A 20,507-nucleotide genomic window follows, 5' to 3' on the forward strand; every position below is an offset into this window, starting at 1 on the left:
TATCTGTGAGATCTGAGACATTTATTCATTTATTCAATTCTCATTTGAGGTACTCCTGTTCTAAATGTGCAGGTCCAGGGCTAGGCATGGGGATGTACAGATGAACCAGACTTTTTTCTTGCCGTTGAGAAGACAGATTAAAAAATAAAATAATTAGGCTGTTTTAAAAGTATGAATTTACTTAGCCCAGGGAGCACAATTGTTTCCACTCTACAGAAGGCACAGATAAGATATAAAGGAGAGTAATGACTCACTGAATATCACAGTTGCCAAGAGTGATGGGGAAAGGGTCACAGAGCTTATGGGAGAAATCAGAGACAGAGCTTAGGGCCCCAAATGACCAAATCAATGACTAGTCACAAAGTCCTCCTACGGTCACATTATGATTGTCATGGGCCCCAAGTACTTCTGCCTTTGTGGGCTCCTTCCTCCATCAAAAAAAATATATTTAAAAATGCTCACTTCAGCAGCACATATACTGAAACTGGAATACAGAGAAGAGTAGCATGGCCCCTGCACAAGAAAAACATATTTTATGACTGCATTACTATAAAGATGTATAATCCAAGCTGGACTGTATTCATTTTTTTCTTATTATTAAAGGAAATTAAGACATTTTTGTGGGTCCCTGGGCATTGTCCCTAATGGATAAGTCAGTTGTGGGTCCTGCTGTAACCCCATAGCTATGGACCAAGTGTTTTCTCCCCAGCTGCCAAGTCTTTGCTCTACTGCTTGTAAGATTTTCTCCTCTATTGAGCCTATCTGATCAATCAGCCTGAGTTTGAAGTTCACACTAAATCTTACACACTGCCTAAATCCACAACAAAAGGTAACCTCACTCCACTTGTATGAGCACTATAAAGTCACTGAAAAATCACTTGACAATAATGTGTATTCTGTGTTCAAAAAAGGTTCGGATACATTCATGAATGATCATACCCCAAAAAAGAAAGACATGTCATTGACCTGCAAACACCAAAGTCATGGGAAGTACATAGCTGGCATCTTGAAAGTAGCCAATAAATGTTTATTCATTCATTCAATCAAAAGACAAGCATAAAACAAAGTCTATTCCTTTATAAAACTTACCTTCTAATAAGAAGACAGATAAATCTACGTGGCAATGAGAAAGAATGAAATATGGCCTTTTGTAGCAACGTGGATGGAACTGAAGAGTGTTATGCTAAGTGAAATAAGCCATACAGAGAAAGACAGATACCATATGGTTTCACTCTTATGTGGATCCTGAGAAACTTAACAGAAACCCATGGGGGAGGGGAGGGAAAAAAAAAAAAGAGGTTAGGTGGGAGAGAGCCAAAGCATAAGAGACTGTTAAAAACTGAGAACAAACTAAGGGTTGATGGGGGGGGGGGGTGGGAGGGAGGGGAGGGTGGGTGATGGGTATTGAGGAGGGCACCTTTTGGGATGAGCACTGGGTGTTGTATGGAAACCAATTTGACAATAAATTTCATATATTAAAAAAAAAAAGACAGATAATAAACACATATAAACATATACACACACACACATATATATACATAATGTACATATATGTGTATATATATATGTATATATATATGTATATATATATGTATATATATATATATATATATATACATACATATAAAATACATTCTGGTAGTGTTATGAAGGAAAATAAAGCAGGAAAAGAGAAGAAAGTGAAAAAGGAGACTGTTTTGTTGACTACATTGTAGATATTCGCTTCCCCCAAAAGGTTTCCAACAACAAGAGAACATGCTGGGTGAGACAGCCGTTATACTTAGCCCATGTGGTAGGTCTTATTTCCTTGGGTTTTATCTCATTCCCACTTTTCACCCCAAGAAATGGCTTTAGGGCAACAACTACCTTTCTCAGTGAAGAGAAAAACATTTGTAGGTCCTACTAATCCACCACAGGTGGATATGTCACCACAGGTGCTATATGTCAATGAATAGGAAACTTCCTCAGTGACTCAATTTCCCCATATATACAATGAGGGGGTTGGCTTAGGTGATTTTTGAGGTCCTTTAAAGCTAAAATGCTGTAATAATTCTACCAAATCTAACTCCAAAGCTTCAGAGTCAGCTCTAATATTTTGACTTTCCAAACTGCCACAGTTTCCTTTAGTTACCATACAACTAAAAACAAAATGCCTTCAGTGTGGTGAGCTGTAATTTAACAGGATGCTACCAAATTACATCAATGAAACTTTAACAAATGATTACCACAGGCATGCATCAGGAATATCCATCACCAGGAGATGGCTTCTTGTCCTGGCTTCAAGTACCTGCTAACTGTAAAGGGCCCTAACCTCTGGAACCCTATCCACCAGGACAAACTTAGTATTTCAGAGGTCTCAGTTGATCCTTCCAAGTTAGAGATGGATTAACCATGCAGCTAAAGACTTCATTCTTTCACAAAAATTAGAGACGGATAAGCCCAACCTTTGCCCTTGAGGTATTCAGTCGGGGGGGGGGGGGGGGGGTGGGGAACAGGACACAACAGACTATTAAACATAACATAGTATGATAAGGACAACCACTGACATTTAAACAAAGTGCTACTTAAGTGCAGAGAAAAGAGATATTAGCTAGCTCCTGAACCTGATATGAATACAACATACCAGGAGGGCTGCCTCTTCTATCTTGTAGGGACAGATGCTCTGGTCTGCTGGGTGATTAGGACAAGTGAAATACCAAGGTTCACACAGGCTCTCCATATTTGTAGCTCTCCATTCTCCTCTCATTCACAATCTTCTTTTTTTTTTTTTTCCAATATATGAAGTTTATTGTCAAATTGGTTTCCATACAACACCCAGTGCTCATCCCAAAAGGTGCCCTCCTCAATACCCATCACCCACCCTCCCCTCCCTCCCACCCCCCATCAACCCTCAGTTTGTTCTCAGTTTTTAACAGTCTCTTATGCTTTGGCTCTCTCCCACTCTAACCTTTTTTTTTTTTCCTTCCCCTCCCCCATGGTCTTCTGTTAAGTTTCTCAGGATCCACATAAGAGTGAAAACATATGGTATCTGTCTTTCTCTGCCTGACTTATTTCACTTAGCATAACACTCTCCAGTTCCATCCACGTTGCTACGAAAGGCCATATTTCATTCTTTCTCATTGCCACGTAGTACTCCATTGTGTATATAAACCACAATTTCTTTATCCATTCATTAGTTGATGGACATTTAGGCTCTTTCCATAATTTGGCTATTGTTGAGAGTGCTGCTATAAACATTGGGGTACAAGTGCCCCTATGCATCAGTACTCCTGTATCCCTTGGGTAAATTCCTAGCAGTGCTATTGCTGGGTCATAGGGTAGGTCTATTTTTAATTTTCTGAGGAACCTCCACACTGCTTTCCAGAGCGGCTGCACCAATTTGCATTCCCACCAACAGTGCAAGAGGGTTCCCGTTTCTCCACATCCTCTCCAGCATCTATAGTCTCCTGATTTGTTCATTTTGGCCACTCTGACTGGCGTCATTCACAATCTTCTTAAACTCCATAGCCTTGTCAAGAATTCAAGGCCAATAAATCAAAATGCAACTACCTCACTTTTAAAACAGACCTCATAAATCAGCTGGGAATCATGCAGACATTGGATCTACTTAGGCAAACTGTAAGGCCTGATATAGACAGCACACTTTGAGCAAGAAAGTGGAAGTAGGTGTTGGTTGTAACAACTGCTATGGCTGCTATCTGCTCATCACCCCCACCCCTCCTACCATCACCAGAAAGTATATCTTGCAGGCCAGCTGAGTTGGGAAGCTTTTTCAGTGAAACTTTTCAAATATATATAAGAGTAGAAGGAATAGTTTAATGACCTCTTTCTCATTCAACAATTACCAAACTTGGGGGCACCTATCATTCTTTGGTTCTTAAATTCCTTTCCCATCAAATTCATACTTCTCAGACTAGCCTCCTCCCTCTCTCACTCTTTCCTACGTGCATTCCAGCCTCCTACATACTCTAAACCTTTCTACCCATTCTTTTAAAACCCAATCCAGGCGCCTGGGTGGCGCAGTCGGTTAAGCGTCCGACTTCAGCCAGGTCACGATCTCGCGGTCCGTGAGTTCGAGCCCCGCGTCGGGCTCTGGGCTGATGGCTCAGAGCCTGGAGCCTGTTTCCGATTCTGTGTCTCCCTCTCTCTCTGCCCCTTCCCCGTTCATGCTCTGTCTCTCTCTGTCCCAAAAATAAATAAAAAACGTTGAAAAAAAAAAAAAATTTAAAACCCAATCCATATGCCACCTCTTCCAGAAACCCTTCCAGAGCAGAACTATCCTTCCTACAAACTCCTTAAAGCCTTTACTTGCTAGCCACATCTACCCACCTATGGAATCTCCCTTGAATTCTTCATTGCCACACCTCCTAAAGTTCAGACTTTATCCCTTGCTCTTTCCTAGGATATTGTAGTGACCTCCAAGATCATCTCCCTGACTCTAATCTTGCCAGAACAGATTCATAACATAAGAGCAGCCACAGTGATCTTTATTAGACACACAACTGAGTATATCAGCCCCCTACTTAAACAGACCTTAATGACTTTCTATTGTCTTTGGATTAAAGCCCAAACTCCTTTGTATGACATATAAGGTACTTCATAATCTGGTCCAGCCAGCTATTTATCTCACCAGTCTCCCCCAAATGGTTTACACTCCAGCCACAATCCAGGAATGAACCACCTACCATTCTAACATGCTCTTCCCTTTTATACCTTGGTGCTTTGGCCACTGCCATTTTCTCTCCTTAGAATTCTTTCCTCATCTTCACTGTCCATCTCTATTCACTCTCAAAGATGCAGTTCAAGTATTACCTCCTTCAAAAGATATTCTCCAGGGGCGCCTGGGTGGCGCAGTCGGTTAAGCGTCCGACTTCAGCCAGGTCACGATCTCGCGGTCCGTGAGTTCGAGCCCCGCGTCAGGCTCTGGTCTGATGGCTCGGAGCCTGGAGCCTGTTTCCGATTCTGTGTCTCCCTCTCTCTCTGCCCCTCCCCCGTTCATGCTCTGTCTCTCTCTGTCCCAAAAAAATAAATAAAAAACGTTGAAAAAAAAATTAAAAAAAAAAAAAAAAAAAAAAAAGATATTCTCCAACTTTATACATTCACACTGCATTCGACAACTGTGAGGTGAGCATATGTTGAACTCTAGACTGGAAATACAATAATAAATAACAGCTCTCACTCTCAAGATACTTCAGAGTCTAATAGATTTCCTCAGGTGAAGTGTTCCTCTTCTGCAGAAATTTGCAATTTGTACATTATCTCCAAGGTCACATTTATTACTTTTTATACTTGTTTCTGAGTCTGTTTCCATAACTAAACTCTAATCATCTTCAGGTCAAGGATCTTTTCTTTTTTTTAAAAGCTTTGTTCAGGAACAGCATCCATTTTAGGTGGACAATTGAATGACTGTTCGTATATTTACAGGGTTGTGCAACCATCTTTTTAAATCTATTTTTTAATTTTAACTTTAGTTTTATTTTGAGAGAGAGACAGAGAGCAAATGGGGGGAGGGGCTAAGAGAGAGGGAGAGAGAGAATCCCAATATGCTGCACTGTGTCAGCACAGAGCCTGATGTGGGGCTTGAACCTACGAACTGTGAGATCAAAACCTGATCTGAAACCAAGAGTCAGACACTTAACCAACTGAGCCACCCAGGCACCCCCGTGCAACCATCTTATTTTAAATCATTTCTATCACTTTAAAAACAAACCTCATGTTCATCTCATCTGCAACACCCCCAGACCTAATCAACCACTAATCTACTTTATTTCTCTATAGATTTGCCTCTTTTGGACCTTTCATATAAATGAAGTCATACAAAATCAGTTCTGACTGGCTTCTTTCAGACACCATAATGTTTTAAGGATCATCCATGTTCTAGCATGTATCAGTAGCTCACTCCTTTTTCTTGCCAAGTAATATTCCACCATATGGATATACATTTTATTTATCCATTCAGCAATTGAGGGACATTTCGGTTGTTTCTACTTTTGGGCTATTATGAAAATATTGCTAAGAACATTTGTGTACAAGCTTTTGTGTGGACACATGTTTTTTATTTCTAAAGCATATATCTTAGGAGAGGAATTGCTGGGTCATATGGTACTTCTATGCTTAACCTTTTGAGGAACCATGAAACTGTTTTCCACAGCTGTTGCACCCCTTTACACTTCTACCAGCAGTGCATGAAGGTGCCAGTACCTCCACCTCCTTGACAACACTTGTTATTATGTCTTTTTTTATTATAGTATCATGGTGAGTATGAAGTGGTATCTCATTGTGTTTTTAAAAAAAAATTTTTTTAATGTTTATTTATTATTGAGAGACAGAGCATGAGCATGGGAGGGGCAGACAGACAGGGAGACACAGAATCTGAAGCAGGCTCCAGGCTCCAAGCTGTCAGCACAGAGTCCGATGCAGGGCTCAAACTCACAAACCGCGAGATCATGGCCTGAGCTGAAGTCAGACGCTCAACTGACTGAGCCATCCAGGCGCCCCTCATTGTGGTTCTGATTTGCATTTCTCTGATGACTAATGATATTTAACTTCTTTTCAGGCACTTATTGGCCATTTGTACACTTTCTTTGGAGAAAAGTCAATTCAGATCATTTGTCCATTTTTTATTGGGTTATTTATCTCTCTCTTGTTGAGCTGTGAGAGGTCTTTATATATCCTGAATGTAAGTTCTTCATCAGATATACTATTTGCAAATATTTTCTCCTATTTAGCAATCTTACTGGATGTGAACTGGGTGTGAGCATCACTTGAATCTTACTTTCTTTTGTTTCAAAGAACTAGCCTATAATCTGGTACAATGTATGTGTTCAATAAATGTTAGATGGATGTTACATAATGTTAACAGCTATGATGACAAAGATAATGCCTTACTCGTTCAGCATCCCCCTCTTACTTCACACCTAGCACTAGACACAAACAAAGCACATGCTTCGGAAATAAACAGAGACTGAGTAACAGTCTCGAACAAACAGTGGGGATGATGTCAAATAAAATAGCCAAACAGAATTTTTCACATTTCTTCTCCCCCACCTAAGACTTCTCCTTTGGTCCTTCCTATTTCAATACATATACCATCAACCATGGCGTTGCCAATTACTTAAAGCAAAACAAATCCCAAAACCTGGAAGTCAAGCTTATTTTCCTTCCCTTCTATCTGATATCCAATCCACCAGCAAGTCCTGTAGGCTCTACTTCAAAACATATTCTAAATTCATCCACTTCCCATCATCTATGCTACCGCAACCCCAACACTATCAGGTCTCACCTGAACTACTGCAAATCTCCTAACAGCTCTTCTTGAATGCCCCTTACAATGCATTCTCCTTAAAGCAGCCAGAAAGATTGTTTTAAAAATGCAAACCAGGGGCGCCTGGGTGGCTCAGTCGGTTGAGCAACCGACTTCGGCTCAGGTCATGATCTCACGGTTTGTGTGAGTTCGAGCCCCGCGTCGGGCTCTGTGCTGCCAGCTCAGAGTCTGGAGCCTGCTTCTGATTCTGTGTCTCCCTCTCTCTCTGACCCTCCCCCACTCATGCTATGTCTCTCTCTGCCTCAGAAATAAACATTAAAAAAAAAAAAATTAAAAAAAAAAAATGCAAACCAGCTCACCTCACTCCTATCTTTCAAACCATCCAAAATCTTTTCATTGTACTCTCAGGAAATTTCAACATGTTTAGCAGCATCGATGAGGCCTTACAGATCTGACTGTGCCAAACTCCCTGACCTGACTGGTATTATTTTTTCCTTGCTCACTATGATTCACACACACTGGCTTTCTCTTTGGTCCCAAGACATGCCTAACTCATTCCCATGGATTTATACTTCTCCCTCCACTTGACACATGTCTGCCTCCAAATCTTCCAATTGCCAGATCTTCTTCACTCAGGTGTTGGTTCAAATATCACCTCATAGGCTGTTCATAACCTTTCCTAGTTGTTCTCTATCACATCACCCTACACTCCTCAGAGCACTTGTCACCATTTGGAGTTATCCTGTTTGCTACTTGTTACCTGCATGCCCCCATTAGAAAGTAAACTTCACAAGAGCAAGGACCTTCGTTGTCTTGTTCATTGCTGAGTTACTGGGACCTAGGAAAATGCATGACATATTGAAGGTACAAGTACTGAGGAAGGAAAGATTGAATTAACAATCCAGATTACATATTTAATAAATGCTTCATGAATGCATGAGTGAATGAATCAGGGGAAGGAATGAAAAGCACACAAAAATAAGTGGAAGCACTGTTACTTGATATTTTTATAGCTGCTCACTTTTCTCCACCTTCACTGCCTTTGCTTCTGCTCAGATCCTCAGTATCTCTTAGCTACCAAAGTACTCCCAACTAATTTCTTCTTTCCCCAACTGGATCCCTCCAAAATAGCTTCTACACTTCTATCAGACTTGATCACTCTGAGACATAGATCTGAACATGTTTTAAACCCAAGCTTCTTAGCATATTGTTAAAAAGGTCTCTCCAACCTTACTGCTCATTGTTATCCCCTTACATTTAGCCTGTACTCAGTTTTACAGAAATTCTTAAAGTTCCCAGGATCTGCCTCCAAACCTTTGAAGATCTTTTCACTTTGCTGGACCACTCTTCCCTACCTCATAGACTATCTATTGAACTCAAATTTAATCCTTAAGAGCAAACGCAAGCTTCTTCTCTGTTAAGTCTTTAATGATTCCCCTAAGCAGAGTTAATCTCTCCTTCCTTTGTGTCACTACGGTATATAACACACATCTTACACTATACCACAATTATTTGTTTCCATGTCTGTCTTCCCCTATATGACTATTAATCCCCTGAGAATAGGAGCCAGGCGTTCATCTTTGTGTCCCCCTTGCATAGTATTTGGCATATATAAGCACTCAATAACTGATGACTGAGTTAAAACATACCTTAACTCCTCAGCCTGGCATTCAAAATCAACCTTGTATGGGTCCCAACTTATATTTCTAGATTTAGCACTTAGTCCTCACCTACTTGATGATCTCCACAAATACATCCTTCTTTTTCACATTTACTTGGGGCCTTTATTCCTGATGCTCTCTAGTGAAATTTAGAACATCCATAAGGTCCAGGTCAGAAGGCTCCTTCTCAAAGAAGACTTCCTTAACCCTATCAATGAGAAGGGATTTACTTCCCCAATAGTATTTTGTTTTTTCTACTGATAAGGTAATTAGGACCTTTTTTTTTAAGTATATATATTTATTTTTGTGAGAGAGAGAGAGAGAGAGAGAGAGAGAGCGCACAAGTGAGGGAGGGAGACACAGAATCCGAAGCAGGCTCCAGGCTCTGAGCTGTCAGCGCAGACCCCAACGCAGGGCTTAAACCCACAAACCATGAGATCATGACTGAAGCCAAAGTAAGACACTTAACTGACTGAGCTACCCGGGTGCCCCACTGGACCTTTCATTTTATAATTATAGCCACTGCATTTCCAACTGGACTACATGTCCCATTTTCTAACAGAACTATAAGCTCCTTGAAACATGATTTAGCATCTTCTCTCTCGACCCAAGTGCCTAACATAGCCCCTTGCACAAAAAGCAATCATCAACAAATATTTTATTAGTGAAGAATAATATGCTTAAGGATTAGAGATTTCATGCTTCCATTCCTTCACATGGTAAACTTTTACCCCTCAAGAATCAGCCCAATGATGGGGCATGTGGACGGCTCATCGGTTGAGGGTTCAGTTCTTGATTTTGGCTCAGGTCATGATCTCAAGGTTCAAGAGTTTGAGCCCCTTGTTGGGCTCTGTGATGGGGGTTCAGAGCCTGCTTGGGACTCTCTCTCTCTCTCTCTCTCTCCCTCTCTCTCTCCCTCTCTCTCTGTTTGCCCCATCCCTGGTTCTGGCTCTCTCTCTCAAAACAAATAAACTCATAAAAAAAAAAAAAAATCAATCCAATATCCTATCCTCTCTGAAGTCTTCCCTAACACTCCCAAATACAATTATGCACTCCATCCATGTACCTGTGGTACCTTGTGCATAACTCTACTCATAATACTTTATGTCATTATCACTTCCTCTCCCTACTAGACTGTGACCTCTTTTGGAGCAGAGATAGTCTCATTATCCATTTAGGAGTTCCCAAGACCAAAAAAGTATCTGGTATAATTAAATGTTCAATAAAAATGTGGTGAATTTTGAAAACAGTGAGTCCATGTTACAGAGTACACCAGCAACAGAGATCATGGAATCCTATCACCAAGTTCAAATCCCACCTCCACTTACAACCTATGCAATCTTGAATAAATTAAAATTACTTAGCTGTGTCTTGGTTTTTCTCATCTAGAAATTGAACATAATAATAGTATTAAAATAGAATTAATAGAGCTAATGTCATGTAAAATGCTTACTACAGTGCCAGGGACACAGTATACACTAAAAAATTAGCTATTGTTACCATAAGAATAGAGGGAGAAAAAACTGTTTCTGGAGGGTGCTGACAGACTCAAGAAGAGGTTAAGCAATGGGCAATGGAGAGTAAAGTGTCACTAGGGTCCTCTTAAGTAACAGACACATTGGGGTGCTTCGGTGGCTCAGTCAGTTGAGTGTCCAACTCTTGATCTCAGTTCAGGTCGTGATCTCATGCTTCATGGGATTTGACCCCTGAGTCGGGCTCTGCACTGACAGGGCAAAGCCTGCTTGGGATTCCCTCTCTCCCCCTTTCTGTCCCTCCCGCATTCTCTTTCTTTCAAAATAAATAAATATTAAAAAAAAAAAAAAAAAGGGGGGGGCGCCTGGGTGGCTCAGTCAGTTAAGCGGCCGACTTCAGCTCAGGTCACGATCTCGCGGTCCGTGAGTTCGAGCCCCGCGTCGGGCTCTGTGCTGACAGCTCAGAGCCTGGAGCCTGCTTCCGATTCTGTGTCTCCCTCTCTCGCTGACCCTCCCTGGTTCATGCTCTGTCTCTGTCTCAAAAATAAATAAACGTTAAAAAAAAAAAAAAATTAAAAAAAAAAAAAAGTAACAGACACATTAAGTTATTGAGAACACCCTACTGGGAAAGGGGAAGGAGAACAGAGGGACCACAAACCTTGGTTTGTGGCTTATGCTTATGCTCTCTGCCTCCAGTTCCCTGCTTCTTCTTTCCCCACAGTTTCTCCCTAGTTGCCCAGGGCCAAAAGCCCCATGGCCACAACTCAGCATCCCCTTGTGGAAAGCTGCACTTTAGAGAGAACTAATGAGTTTACATTTACCTACCAGATTTTCCTCTGAGGAGCAAAGAGATAACAAAGGACTTCAAGAAGGAAAAACACAAAGAAATAAAGTGGAGATAAGGAATGACATCAGACGGATTACAGTGGGTTGGCTTTCAGGACAAATTCCCAGGTGAATTGAGCCTACACTCCTCAGAGGCATTCTCTGGCAGTGCCAGTGTTTGCATGTGCTTCCATGGTCAAAGATGCAAAGAAGCAGGATCTGGAAAAAGGAACAAGGACTAAAAAGAGGAAGCTACAGAGGCACCTGGGTGGCTCAGTCAGTTAAGCGTCCAACTTTGGTTCAGGTCACAATCTCACAGTTCATGAGTTCATGCCCCACATGGGGCTCTCTGCTGTCAGCACAGAGCCTGGAGCCTGCTTCAAATTCTGTGTCTCCCTCTCTCTGCCCTTCCCCACACATGCTTAATCTCTCTTCCTCTCTCAAAAATAAATAAACATTAAAAAAAAATGTTTTTAAGCTGAAACTACAGAAATAAAAATTCTAGCCCAATTTGAAGAAAACTGCAACAGAGGTATTCAAAGAGGTAATAGGATGACCCAAAAGATAGCTCCCTACCATTAGAGGGGTTTAAACACAGACTGGGAGTGATCACTTACTGGGGATGTTCAACATCCCTTTAAGATTCAAGTTCAATAAACATTTGAATTTCTACGCTAGCCATTGTGAGAGATTAGGTGCTAGGAACACAGAGATAAAAAATGATATGGTTGTCCCCTCCCTCCCAGAGTTCACCACCTAATCAGGGGGGAAATACAACATGGTTTAAGTGCTGACAGAAATCCATATAAGGTACCATGGGGCAGAGAGCAAATCCTCAGATTGTGTGCCTATGACTCACTGGTAAGGTGCAATATGGCATTAATTAAAAATGGAAATGCTTCAAAAGCAGTTTATAAGCAAATGCTGTCAGGTGATATTGTGTTATTTCCAGAACAGATAGTTAAGTGTGTCAGCTAACCTTTGCTATTAGGTTAATATTCCTTTCATCCTGAGCCGAACCCACAATATACTGATGTCTGCTACATGCCAAGTACCAGGCAAAGCACTGAAGAATGTATAGAGATGAGAAAGACAGTCCTGGCATTCAAGGAGTTAGAACATTCCTCTTCACCTTTTCCTCCTCTCTCTCTCCTATCCCCCTTTATTGACCAAGTAACACCTTAAATTCCTTCTGGAAGTAAAAGAGTTATTAAGACATAAGCTTAATTGGAGGCACCTGGCTGGCTCAGTTGGTGGAGCATGCAACTCTTGATCTTGGGGTTGTGAGCTTGACCTCCACATTGGACGTAGAGATTACTTAAAATCTTAAACAAACAAACAAAAACAAGACATAAGCTTAATAAAAAAAGTGACTTGCAAAAAACAAGAGTGAGCTGGGGATGGGAGGTATAAAGGTATGATGAGAAACCAAATGGGAAAGATTCTCTGCAGACAGGCTATCTGCCAAAGTATGAAACTCTGCATAAAAAGTCAAGGTTATATGTAGGCCTTTTTGTCTATAACTTCTCTATCACCATTTTTTTCTTCTCTCAACTTAATGTTATTAGCACGGGTTATTAACAATTATTATGCATTCACTCACTCATTCACTAGTATTTACCTGATAGAAAATAGTACCTAAGTACCTGACAGGAACTGTATGAAATACAGGCAGAGTAAAATACTGGGATCCAGGACTTTCAAAGCTGCAAGAGACCTTTAGAACGTCATCTAGTCCAAACCTATCAATTCACAGATGAAGAAGTGAGGTACAGAGAGATTGAAATCTTTCATGAATTCACATTTTCATGCATTTATTGAATCATACTCTTTGCCAGACACCAGGGACACAAGGCTTTCAAGGAGAGCCTAATCTCATGGGAAACAAACAGCATGATTCCAGTCAAATTACCTCTATAAATGAAGTCATATACTTACATAGTAGAAATGTCCACTGTAGGACAGTATTAGAAGTATACAGTACTCATACTGCCCAAAATAGTTAAAAGCACAGGTGCTGGAGTCATCTTGGATTTGAACTCCAGCTCTGTCACTTACTTAGCTATATAACATTGGGCAAGTTACATAAATTCTCTACATCTCAGTTTCCACATCTATAGAATGGGGATAACCATAATAGTACCTACCTTGTAAGATTTTGGTATTAAATTAGAAAATGCATATGAAACACTTGGCACAGAGTAAGTACTCTATCTTATTTCACCTTCAGCACTCTGCCTCAGCATTCTCCTCCTGAGCCCAGGCCTCAGAATCTCAACACAGCCTTTTAAGCATCTATTATCATTTGACTGTCTCTGAGATAAAACAAATCTGCTATTCCTAGTCTAGAACCTAGGAGTACTTTTTACTACTCTGTTTTTTTCCCACTACACTATGCTATTACTCAGTTTACATACCTTAAACATAATCCACAGAGGCATCTGGGTAGCTTAGTCGGTTAAGCATCTGACTTTGGCCCAGGTCATGATCTCACACTTCATGGGTTCGAGCCCCGTGTTGGGCTCTGAGCTGACAGCTCAGAGTCTGGAGCCTGCTTCAGATTCTGTGTCTCGCTCTCTCTCTGCCCCTCCCCCACTCGCACTCTGTCTCTCGCTCTCTAAAAACTAAACATTTAAAAAACAAAAAAACAAAAACAAAAAAAATCCAAAGATAAATAGTTAAATATCCAAGATTAAACTTCAATCACACATACCTCAATCCCCCAGTAAAATCTTGGCTTTGACCAAGAGTCTCTAGAGAAGAAACTCCTGGAAACAAGAGACATTTATCAAAGGTCTATCAGGAGAGACCCACAAGAAAAGGGGCGGGGGGGGGGGGAAGGCAGTGATTACTCCTTTGAAGAAGCAAGGGATTTCTATACCCTGCCTGTTAGAGCTTTACCAGTCTAGCGGAGAAGAGGAGATAAGACATGAATTGCCACTTCCTCTTTGATATACCCATCCCACCTACTCCCTAGCACAGCACCTGTGACATGTTTTTGTACTTATTTATCAGTGTTGCTCTTCTCATGTTAGTCTGTGAACTCCCTGAAGGCAATTATCACACCTTCTCCATCTTGGTATTACCAAGAATAGCACAGTGCCTGGCACATAGAAGGTGCTTCAGAAATTTGATGAATTGATAAATGAACACAGAGAAAACTATCAAAGGCAGGGAAAGAAGACATCAGTGTAGATCAGAATAGTTCCAAAAGTCAAGACAGCCTTGGGCTAGAACCTTAAAATACAGGTGGGATTTGAAACATACAGACAGGACAGCACCAACAAAGACCTGGCAGTAACCAGAAACATGATGCACCATATGTTAGAACCAGAAAGTTTTAAACACGATTTAGTCCAACAGTCCAATTTTTATAGGGATGTTGTAAACATTCAATTAAAAAGCATGTACTACTAAGCAGAGGAGCTGGCATATCACAAATATTCACTAACTGGTAGCTATTATTACTATTACTCAAAAATAATAATTATCAAACACTTAGCAGGTACCTGCTGTATGTTAAGCAGCATGCTGAGGGAAGGGACTATAACAACGAGCAAGACAGACTTGAATTCTGCTCTCTAATGTAGCTAAGAGTCTAGTGGGGAAGACAGACAAAATAATCTTTGGTAGACCTGGGCTAGGAGGAAGTAGAGTGAGGGGCTGAAAGAAGAAAGAGTAGGGTCATCCAATCAATGGGCAGTAAGAGAGAACTGTGTGTGTCTCAAAGTGTGTCTTGAGACATGTTAGGGGTTCTGAGTCCCCTTAAGTACCCCAAAGTTTCAAAGTGAGATTTTGTTTGAATAAAGGCTTTTGTGGCTAAATAAAGATTTAAAAACCACCAATCTAGTCCAATTTCCTCTTTTAATAAGAATAAAACAGGGCGGTGGCTCAGTCGGTTAAGTGTCCAGCTTTGGCTCAGGTCATGATTTCACAGTTCATGAGTTCGAGCCCTGCATTAAATTCTATGTCTGTCTATGCTGGCAGCTCAGAGCTTGGAGCCTACTTTGGATTCTGTGCCTCCCTCTCTCTGCCCCTCCCCTGTTCACACTCTGTCTGTCTGTCTCCCTCTCTCTCTCTCTCTCTCAAAAATAAATAAACATTAAAAAAAAAAAGAATAAAACAGGGTCCAGATGAGGTAAATTACATACTTGAGGCAATAATACCTCAAGTTAGTTGTAGACTGGGATACTTGCTTTGAACTTGAGCTGGAAACTACCCACTGATCTGTATGTCACATCATTCTGGCAGATGAACAAGCACTGGGAGTAGATGCATCCAGAATTCACAGGCACTGGCCAGGCAGGCAGTCTGGCCCTGATTGGATGTTGATGCACTTTTCTACCTTAGGTCTCAAGCTGGGTCTCTGTGTCAAAATGATGCCTCCAATTCCTCTCTAATGTTGACCAGCTACACCTTCCAGGAGGAACTCACTGGCTCCAGGAGTAGGTCTGCTTCTGGACCACCTATCTGGTACCCATGCTTTATACTACTAATATCCTCAAGCACCATGTAGTTTGGCAAGTTGAGAGCAAGAACTGAGTTTAACCAGTTATCACAGCCTGTTTACTACCTACCCTGAGTTGGCTAGACCCATCTCTCATCTTCCTAACTACCACTAAGCTAATCACTCCTCCCAACCAGGGGTTTAGCAGAATCAGGTTATCAGTAAATTAAAGGACCTATATGGAAAAACCAATATTCCTCTGGTTAACCCCTACTTAACACCTCTCAAGAATGAAATACTGCTTCATAATTTGGAGATTAAACTTTTGTATATATAGAAAGGGGTAGTTTACTTTGGTAAGATGAGCCTGCAGTTTAGGTCTTTAAACTGAGGAAAAACAAATGCTTTGGAATCTGGGAAAAAAAAAATGGGTTTAAATCTTAGTGATACCACTTAGTAGTTGCAATATCCTCGGCATTCTCAAATACTCTGAACCTCAACTTCCTCGACAATAAATAGGGAATACTAATAAAATTACCATCACAAACGTGAGACTCAAAATGCTCTTTTGAATCACAGTTACTTATCAAATGTACCATATCAATTTTCACATGAGATCATTAAAATCATACAGTTTTAAATTACCTACCCGTATAGCACAAATAATGGAGAAATGGAACCAAGGTGCTCAGTACAGCATGGGCTAAGTTCAGGATAGCATAGGCGGACCTGGGTTGGAATCTGCACACAGCCCCTGCCACCGCCCCCTCCCTCACAAACTGGAATCCTAGAAAAGTTACTCAACCTCTCTAGCCTCAGTCTCCTCAAGTACAAAGTGCAGCTAATCTAACTCACAGGGCTGCTATTAGTGATGAATGAGATAATGCAAGTAAAGGGCTTTAAACAGGAGCTGGTTTATGGTAAGGACTCAATAAACAGTAAGTTTTTCTATCGGTAGCTCATTTCCTAAACCCTATTTTCTCTACACCTCTCCAAAACTAGAGAAGCACTTAGCAAAGCCTAAATTACTTCAACAAATAATGAAAAGACAAAAGAAGAGGAAAGGAATGATGGTTGCTATTCCAGACCACTTATCATGCTAATGGAATCTGATATTGGAAAACACAGGTACAATATCCTGAAGAACAAAACCACAGCATGTGCAATCTTTCCAAAAAAGTGGCAAAGAGCACCAAATGTGTCTTAGTTAGGCTATCCACTACCCTTTTATAATTTGGGCCCTACAGTAGTTTACCAAGCAGAAAGAGCTACAGGAAGGCAACTCTGATGCCACATGTAAATCACTACTTCTTTGTAAACCCAACCTTTATTTTTTCAGCTCAAGCTCATCTCTATTATAAGGATTTCACTGACTCCTCCTAGCAGATTCAACCACTTGCCCCACTGAATTTTTTACACACTTCCAATATAACAATTACCTAATAGAGTAGAGCTATTTGCATGCCTCTTCCCTATACTCTAAGTTGGTAAAGATCCCGTCTTACATTGCCAGTGCTTAACACACAGACCTCCATAATTGCAAATTACAAGGATGGATTTCACCTTCTTTTTCACTAACTAAAGCTGCTAAGAGACAGCTGGGTAGACTTTAGTAGAAACTCACATAAACTAAGTCTACCAGACCAGACCCCTGGTTCTTGTTTGTGTGTTTGTTTGTCTGGGAGAAGGGAGCTTGAAGGGATTACTAGCTGTTCCAGCTTCTCAGAGTTATTTTCTCAAACACACAAAAGATAGAACCAGTCCATACAGAATTTCCAGACCACAGATTATATCTTTCTACGTAAACAAAACAAGTAACAGAAGTTTCTGGGATGGATGCTAGTGGTTACATATAAAGTTGACCTCTAGGCACGACACTCTAATAAGTCTGTAGTATAAGCATATTATACAACTAGAAGCTCTCAAATTCTTAAAACAATAAGGGAAGAAAAGCGAAGAAGCAAAAATAAAAACTGTCTTACATCAAAACTTTAAGTTCTTTTCCCCTCTGCCAATACTTTTTTGCTCTGTATCTCAATGAACCCTGATATATGTAATTGAAATCAGGCTCCCTCAAAGAAGGGTTCATGACTAACAAACCATACGTAATAACTTCAATACTGTATTTATTTTTTCCAGGGCACTTTCAACTATATCTCACTGAACCACAGTCAACCGTAATCACAGAAACTTAAAACTGGATGGGGCCTTGGAGGTCATTTCCACAACCACCCCATATCACCAACCAAGTGGTATCCAAACACCTCTAGTGGTTGAGAGGTATGGGTCTAAAATGTTTCCTTAAAAATCTTCCCCTGCTCTAACCACCTGTCAGTTTCTCAGTCTCTTCCCGCCACCTTAATAACCCCAATCAAGTAAATCAAATCCACCAAGTCATCCTACCACCAAGCAACAGTCTTAGCTTCTCAAGTGCACCTCTACTCCCTTTCTCTGAGCCTCACCCCCAATTGTCCCCAGTCACCCACCTCCAATACACAGCCAGAGCCTCTAAGATTCTGATCCCTCAGAGATCCCACTGGTGGTGGGTGGACCCCTGACAATCAACCCCCTTCCTCCTATCCCTCTGAGTTGTCCATATGCTGTCCTACGCAAGGCTATAAGCAACCCTTGCTATGAATGTACCTTTGGCCTCACAATAATCTCCCTTTCCTTTCTTACCTTCTATTTACTTCTCAGCGCTATCCCTTCATCCCCTTTAAACTCAATGTCTCTTTCCTCCTAGTGATTCAAGGACCACCGGTAATTCAATACATCAGTTGTTAAATGTCCATTAGACAGGTAAAGGGGACATACACCCTCAAGGAGCTCACCCTCAAAGAGCTCAGAGGTCTAGAAAGAGCCAGAAATAGAGAATAATTTACCCCATTAGACTCAGCTCCTCTGGGAAGCCTTCCCTAGCTCAAAATGAACTGCCCTCTTCTCAGTGCCACCATTATACCTCTGATGCTACGACTAGTTTTCCTTCTGTGTCTCCCATCACTAGGCTGTGGGCTCTTCTATGGAAGGGCCCCTATGTCTCTAGCACTTAACCCAGGACTCAGCACAAACATATGTAATGTTTGTTAAATGAGTGAAACGATGAATTCCGGTATACAATCATTCATTCTTCCATTAGGTGCACAAAACTTTATGACACATTATGTACCAAGTCCTAGAGTGTAATGATAAATAAAACAGTTCTTACATAAAAATAACTCTCAACACTGTAATACTAGATTAGCACTCTTCCCTGGTGTGCGTCCCCAACCCCCACCCCAAACCAAGCCGGTCTTCTCCTACAGCGAAAGTCCGGCCTTCCCACGCAGAAGTCCACGCCCCTCCAACTCAAGCTACTCCTCAGCCCTTCAGTCCTACCCCTACGACCCCCAGTTAATAATCTCAAACCTAACGCCCTCACTTCTTTGGCTTCTCTCCCTGTCCTCAATCTCCACCCTCGAGGTTACGGCAAGTCTTCTATCCCCATGACCGCCTTTCAGTCCCTGAGTGCAGGTTACCTCTGATTTCCCTCTCCGCGCACCCGCCCCCCAGTTGGCTCCTTCCTTCTCAGGGTCCCGCCTCCCCTAGGACCCCACTCCCGATAACCTCTCCTCTCCCTCCCTTCAGGTTCAGGCTGAGCCTCTTCTCTCCTTGACTCTCAACATTTCTTACCTCATCTAGCTCCCGTTCCCCGGCAGCACCTCCTCCAACCTCCACCTCTACCACTGCCGCCATCTTCACAGCTCTCCCCCTCCCTCCGGTCCCCGCGGGAGCCAGCTGCTTCCGCCGCTCAAGTGCTCCTAGCCAATCGGCGGCGCAGGCTCCGGCAGGGGGCGGGGCAACAAGTCAGGACTAGTCTTGAGCGGTACTAAGAGACTATCTACCTGCTGCTCACTTAAAGGTCAAGGAGGGACGGTTTCCATGCGCTTCTAAGCTTCCCTGGGGGAGGGTTCTTGGAAAATGAGAAATTTGGCTTGGATTTTTTCAGTGCAAATATTTCACCAATTCTCCCCTTGGGAGCGCCAAAAAGAAGGGTCTCTACATCGTCAACTTTTGCGACGCTCCCTCACTCTAAGCTCCAACGAGAGAAGCGTGGAGGCTAAGGACTACATTTCCCAGAATACATTGACTCTGACCCGGAAGTTTAGGTTCCGCGCTGTGGACAGATTTATAGTGAGTGGAAATTTGCATAAAATATAACTAAAAATATACCTTTAAAATAGATATAAAACATACATAGATGCACACGAATGCATTTTACTGGCTATATCACATGTCTTCTTGCCTCGGTGGGAATCATTTTTCAAAAACAGCGGCTTCTTGAGGCCCCAGGACAAATTCCCGGAATTCCGGAGGCGGAGAGTAGTGCTACGAATCAGAAGTCGGAGGTCAGAGGGCCAAATTGGCGGGAGAAAGGACTTTGTGGTCCGCGATCTGAGGCTGTGGTGGCTCTTCCAGGTCCGTTGTTCCGGGTGAGGGGCTTTGAGGGTTGTTGGGGGCGGGGGGGAGGTGGGCAGTTGCAGAGAATGGGCAGCGGTCAAGGAATGTACAGAACAGCGCGTTCCGAGGAGAGGGGGAAGTGCCTGCACGGTTTAGTCTCCCGAAGCTGAGAGCTGAAGAGTCTTGCACCTAGTAGGTGCTTTGAGGGGCCAAGCTGAATTAATATTTACTAAGTACCCACCATGTAAAAAGGGTTTTGCGTACATCAGGAAGCCATTGATGATTCCTAATAGAGGAGTAACAACGAGAAACAAATTTAAGAAGATTGATTTGAGAGGGGAGAACAAATTAAGAGACTTGTATATTTAGTTGAACATTTGTTGCGTCTTTACTACGTGGTG

At 41.8% G+C, this 20,507-nt stretch overlaps 1 protein-coding gene and 1 non-coding gene across 4 annotated transcripts in view; one reads left to right on the forward strand and one right to left on the reverse strand.

Moving 5' to 3' along the window:
• RNF121 (ring finger protein 121) overlaps positions 1 to 20,193 on the reverse strand; it is an 83,378-nt gene extending 63,185 nt beyond the window's left edge. Inside the window, exon 1 of one of the 3 annotated variants that reach the window (XM_042957558.1) lies at positions 19,903 to 20,193. Coding sequence is in view for 1 of the 3 variants with exons in the window: in XM_007080910.3 (XP_007080972.1) it covers positions 19,339 to 19,401 (63 nt within the window). In the remaining 2 variants the exon portion in view is untranslated. Of the gene's footprint in view, positions 1 to 19,338; positions 19,430 to 19,878 lie in introns of those variants that run through there. The other 2 variants (XM_042957559.1, XM_007080910.3) reach the window with 2 other exon arrangements.
• Positions 455 to 559, forward strand: LOC122231576. The gene has a single exon (XR_006208838.1). It is a non-coding gene; the product is annotated as a U6 spliceosomal RNA (small nuclear RNA).
• Positions 20,194 to 20,507: the final 314 nt, after the last annotated feature.

Source organism: Panthera tigris, chromosome D1 (genome assembly GCF_018350195.1).
Source record: "Panthera tigris isolate Pti1 chromosome D1, P.tigris_Pti1_mat1.1, whole genome shotgun sequence".
Taxonomy (NCBI): Eukaryota; Metazoa; Chordata; class Mammalia; order Carnivora; family Felidae; genus Panthera; species Panthera tigris.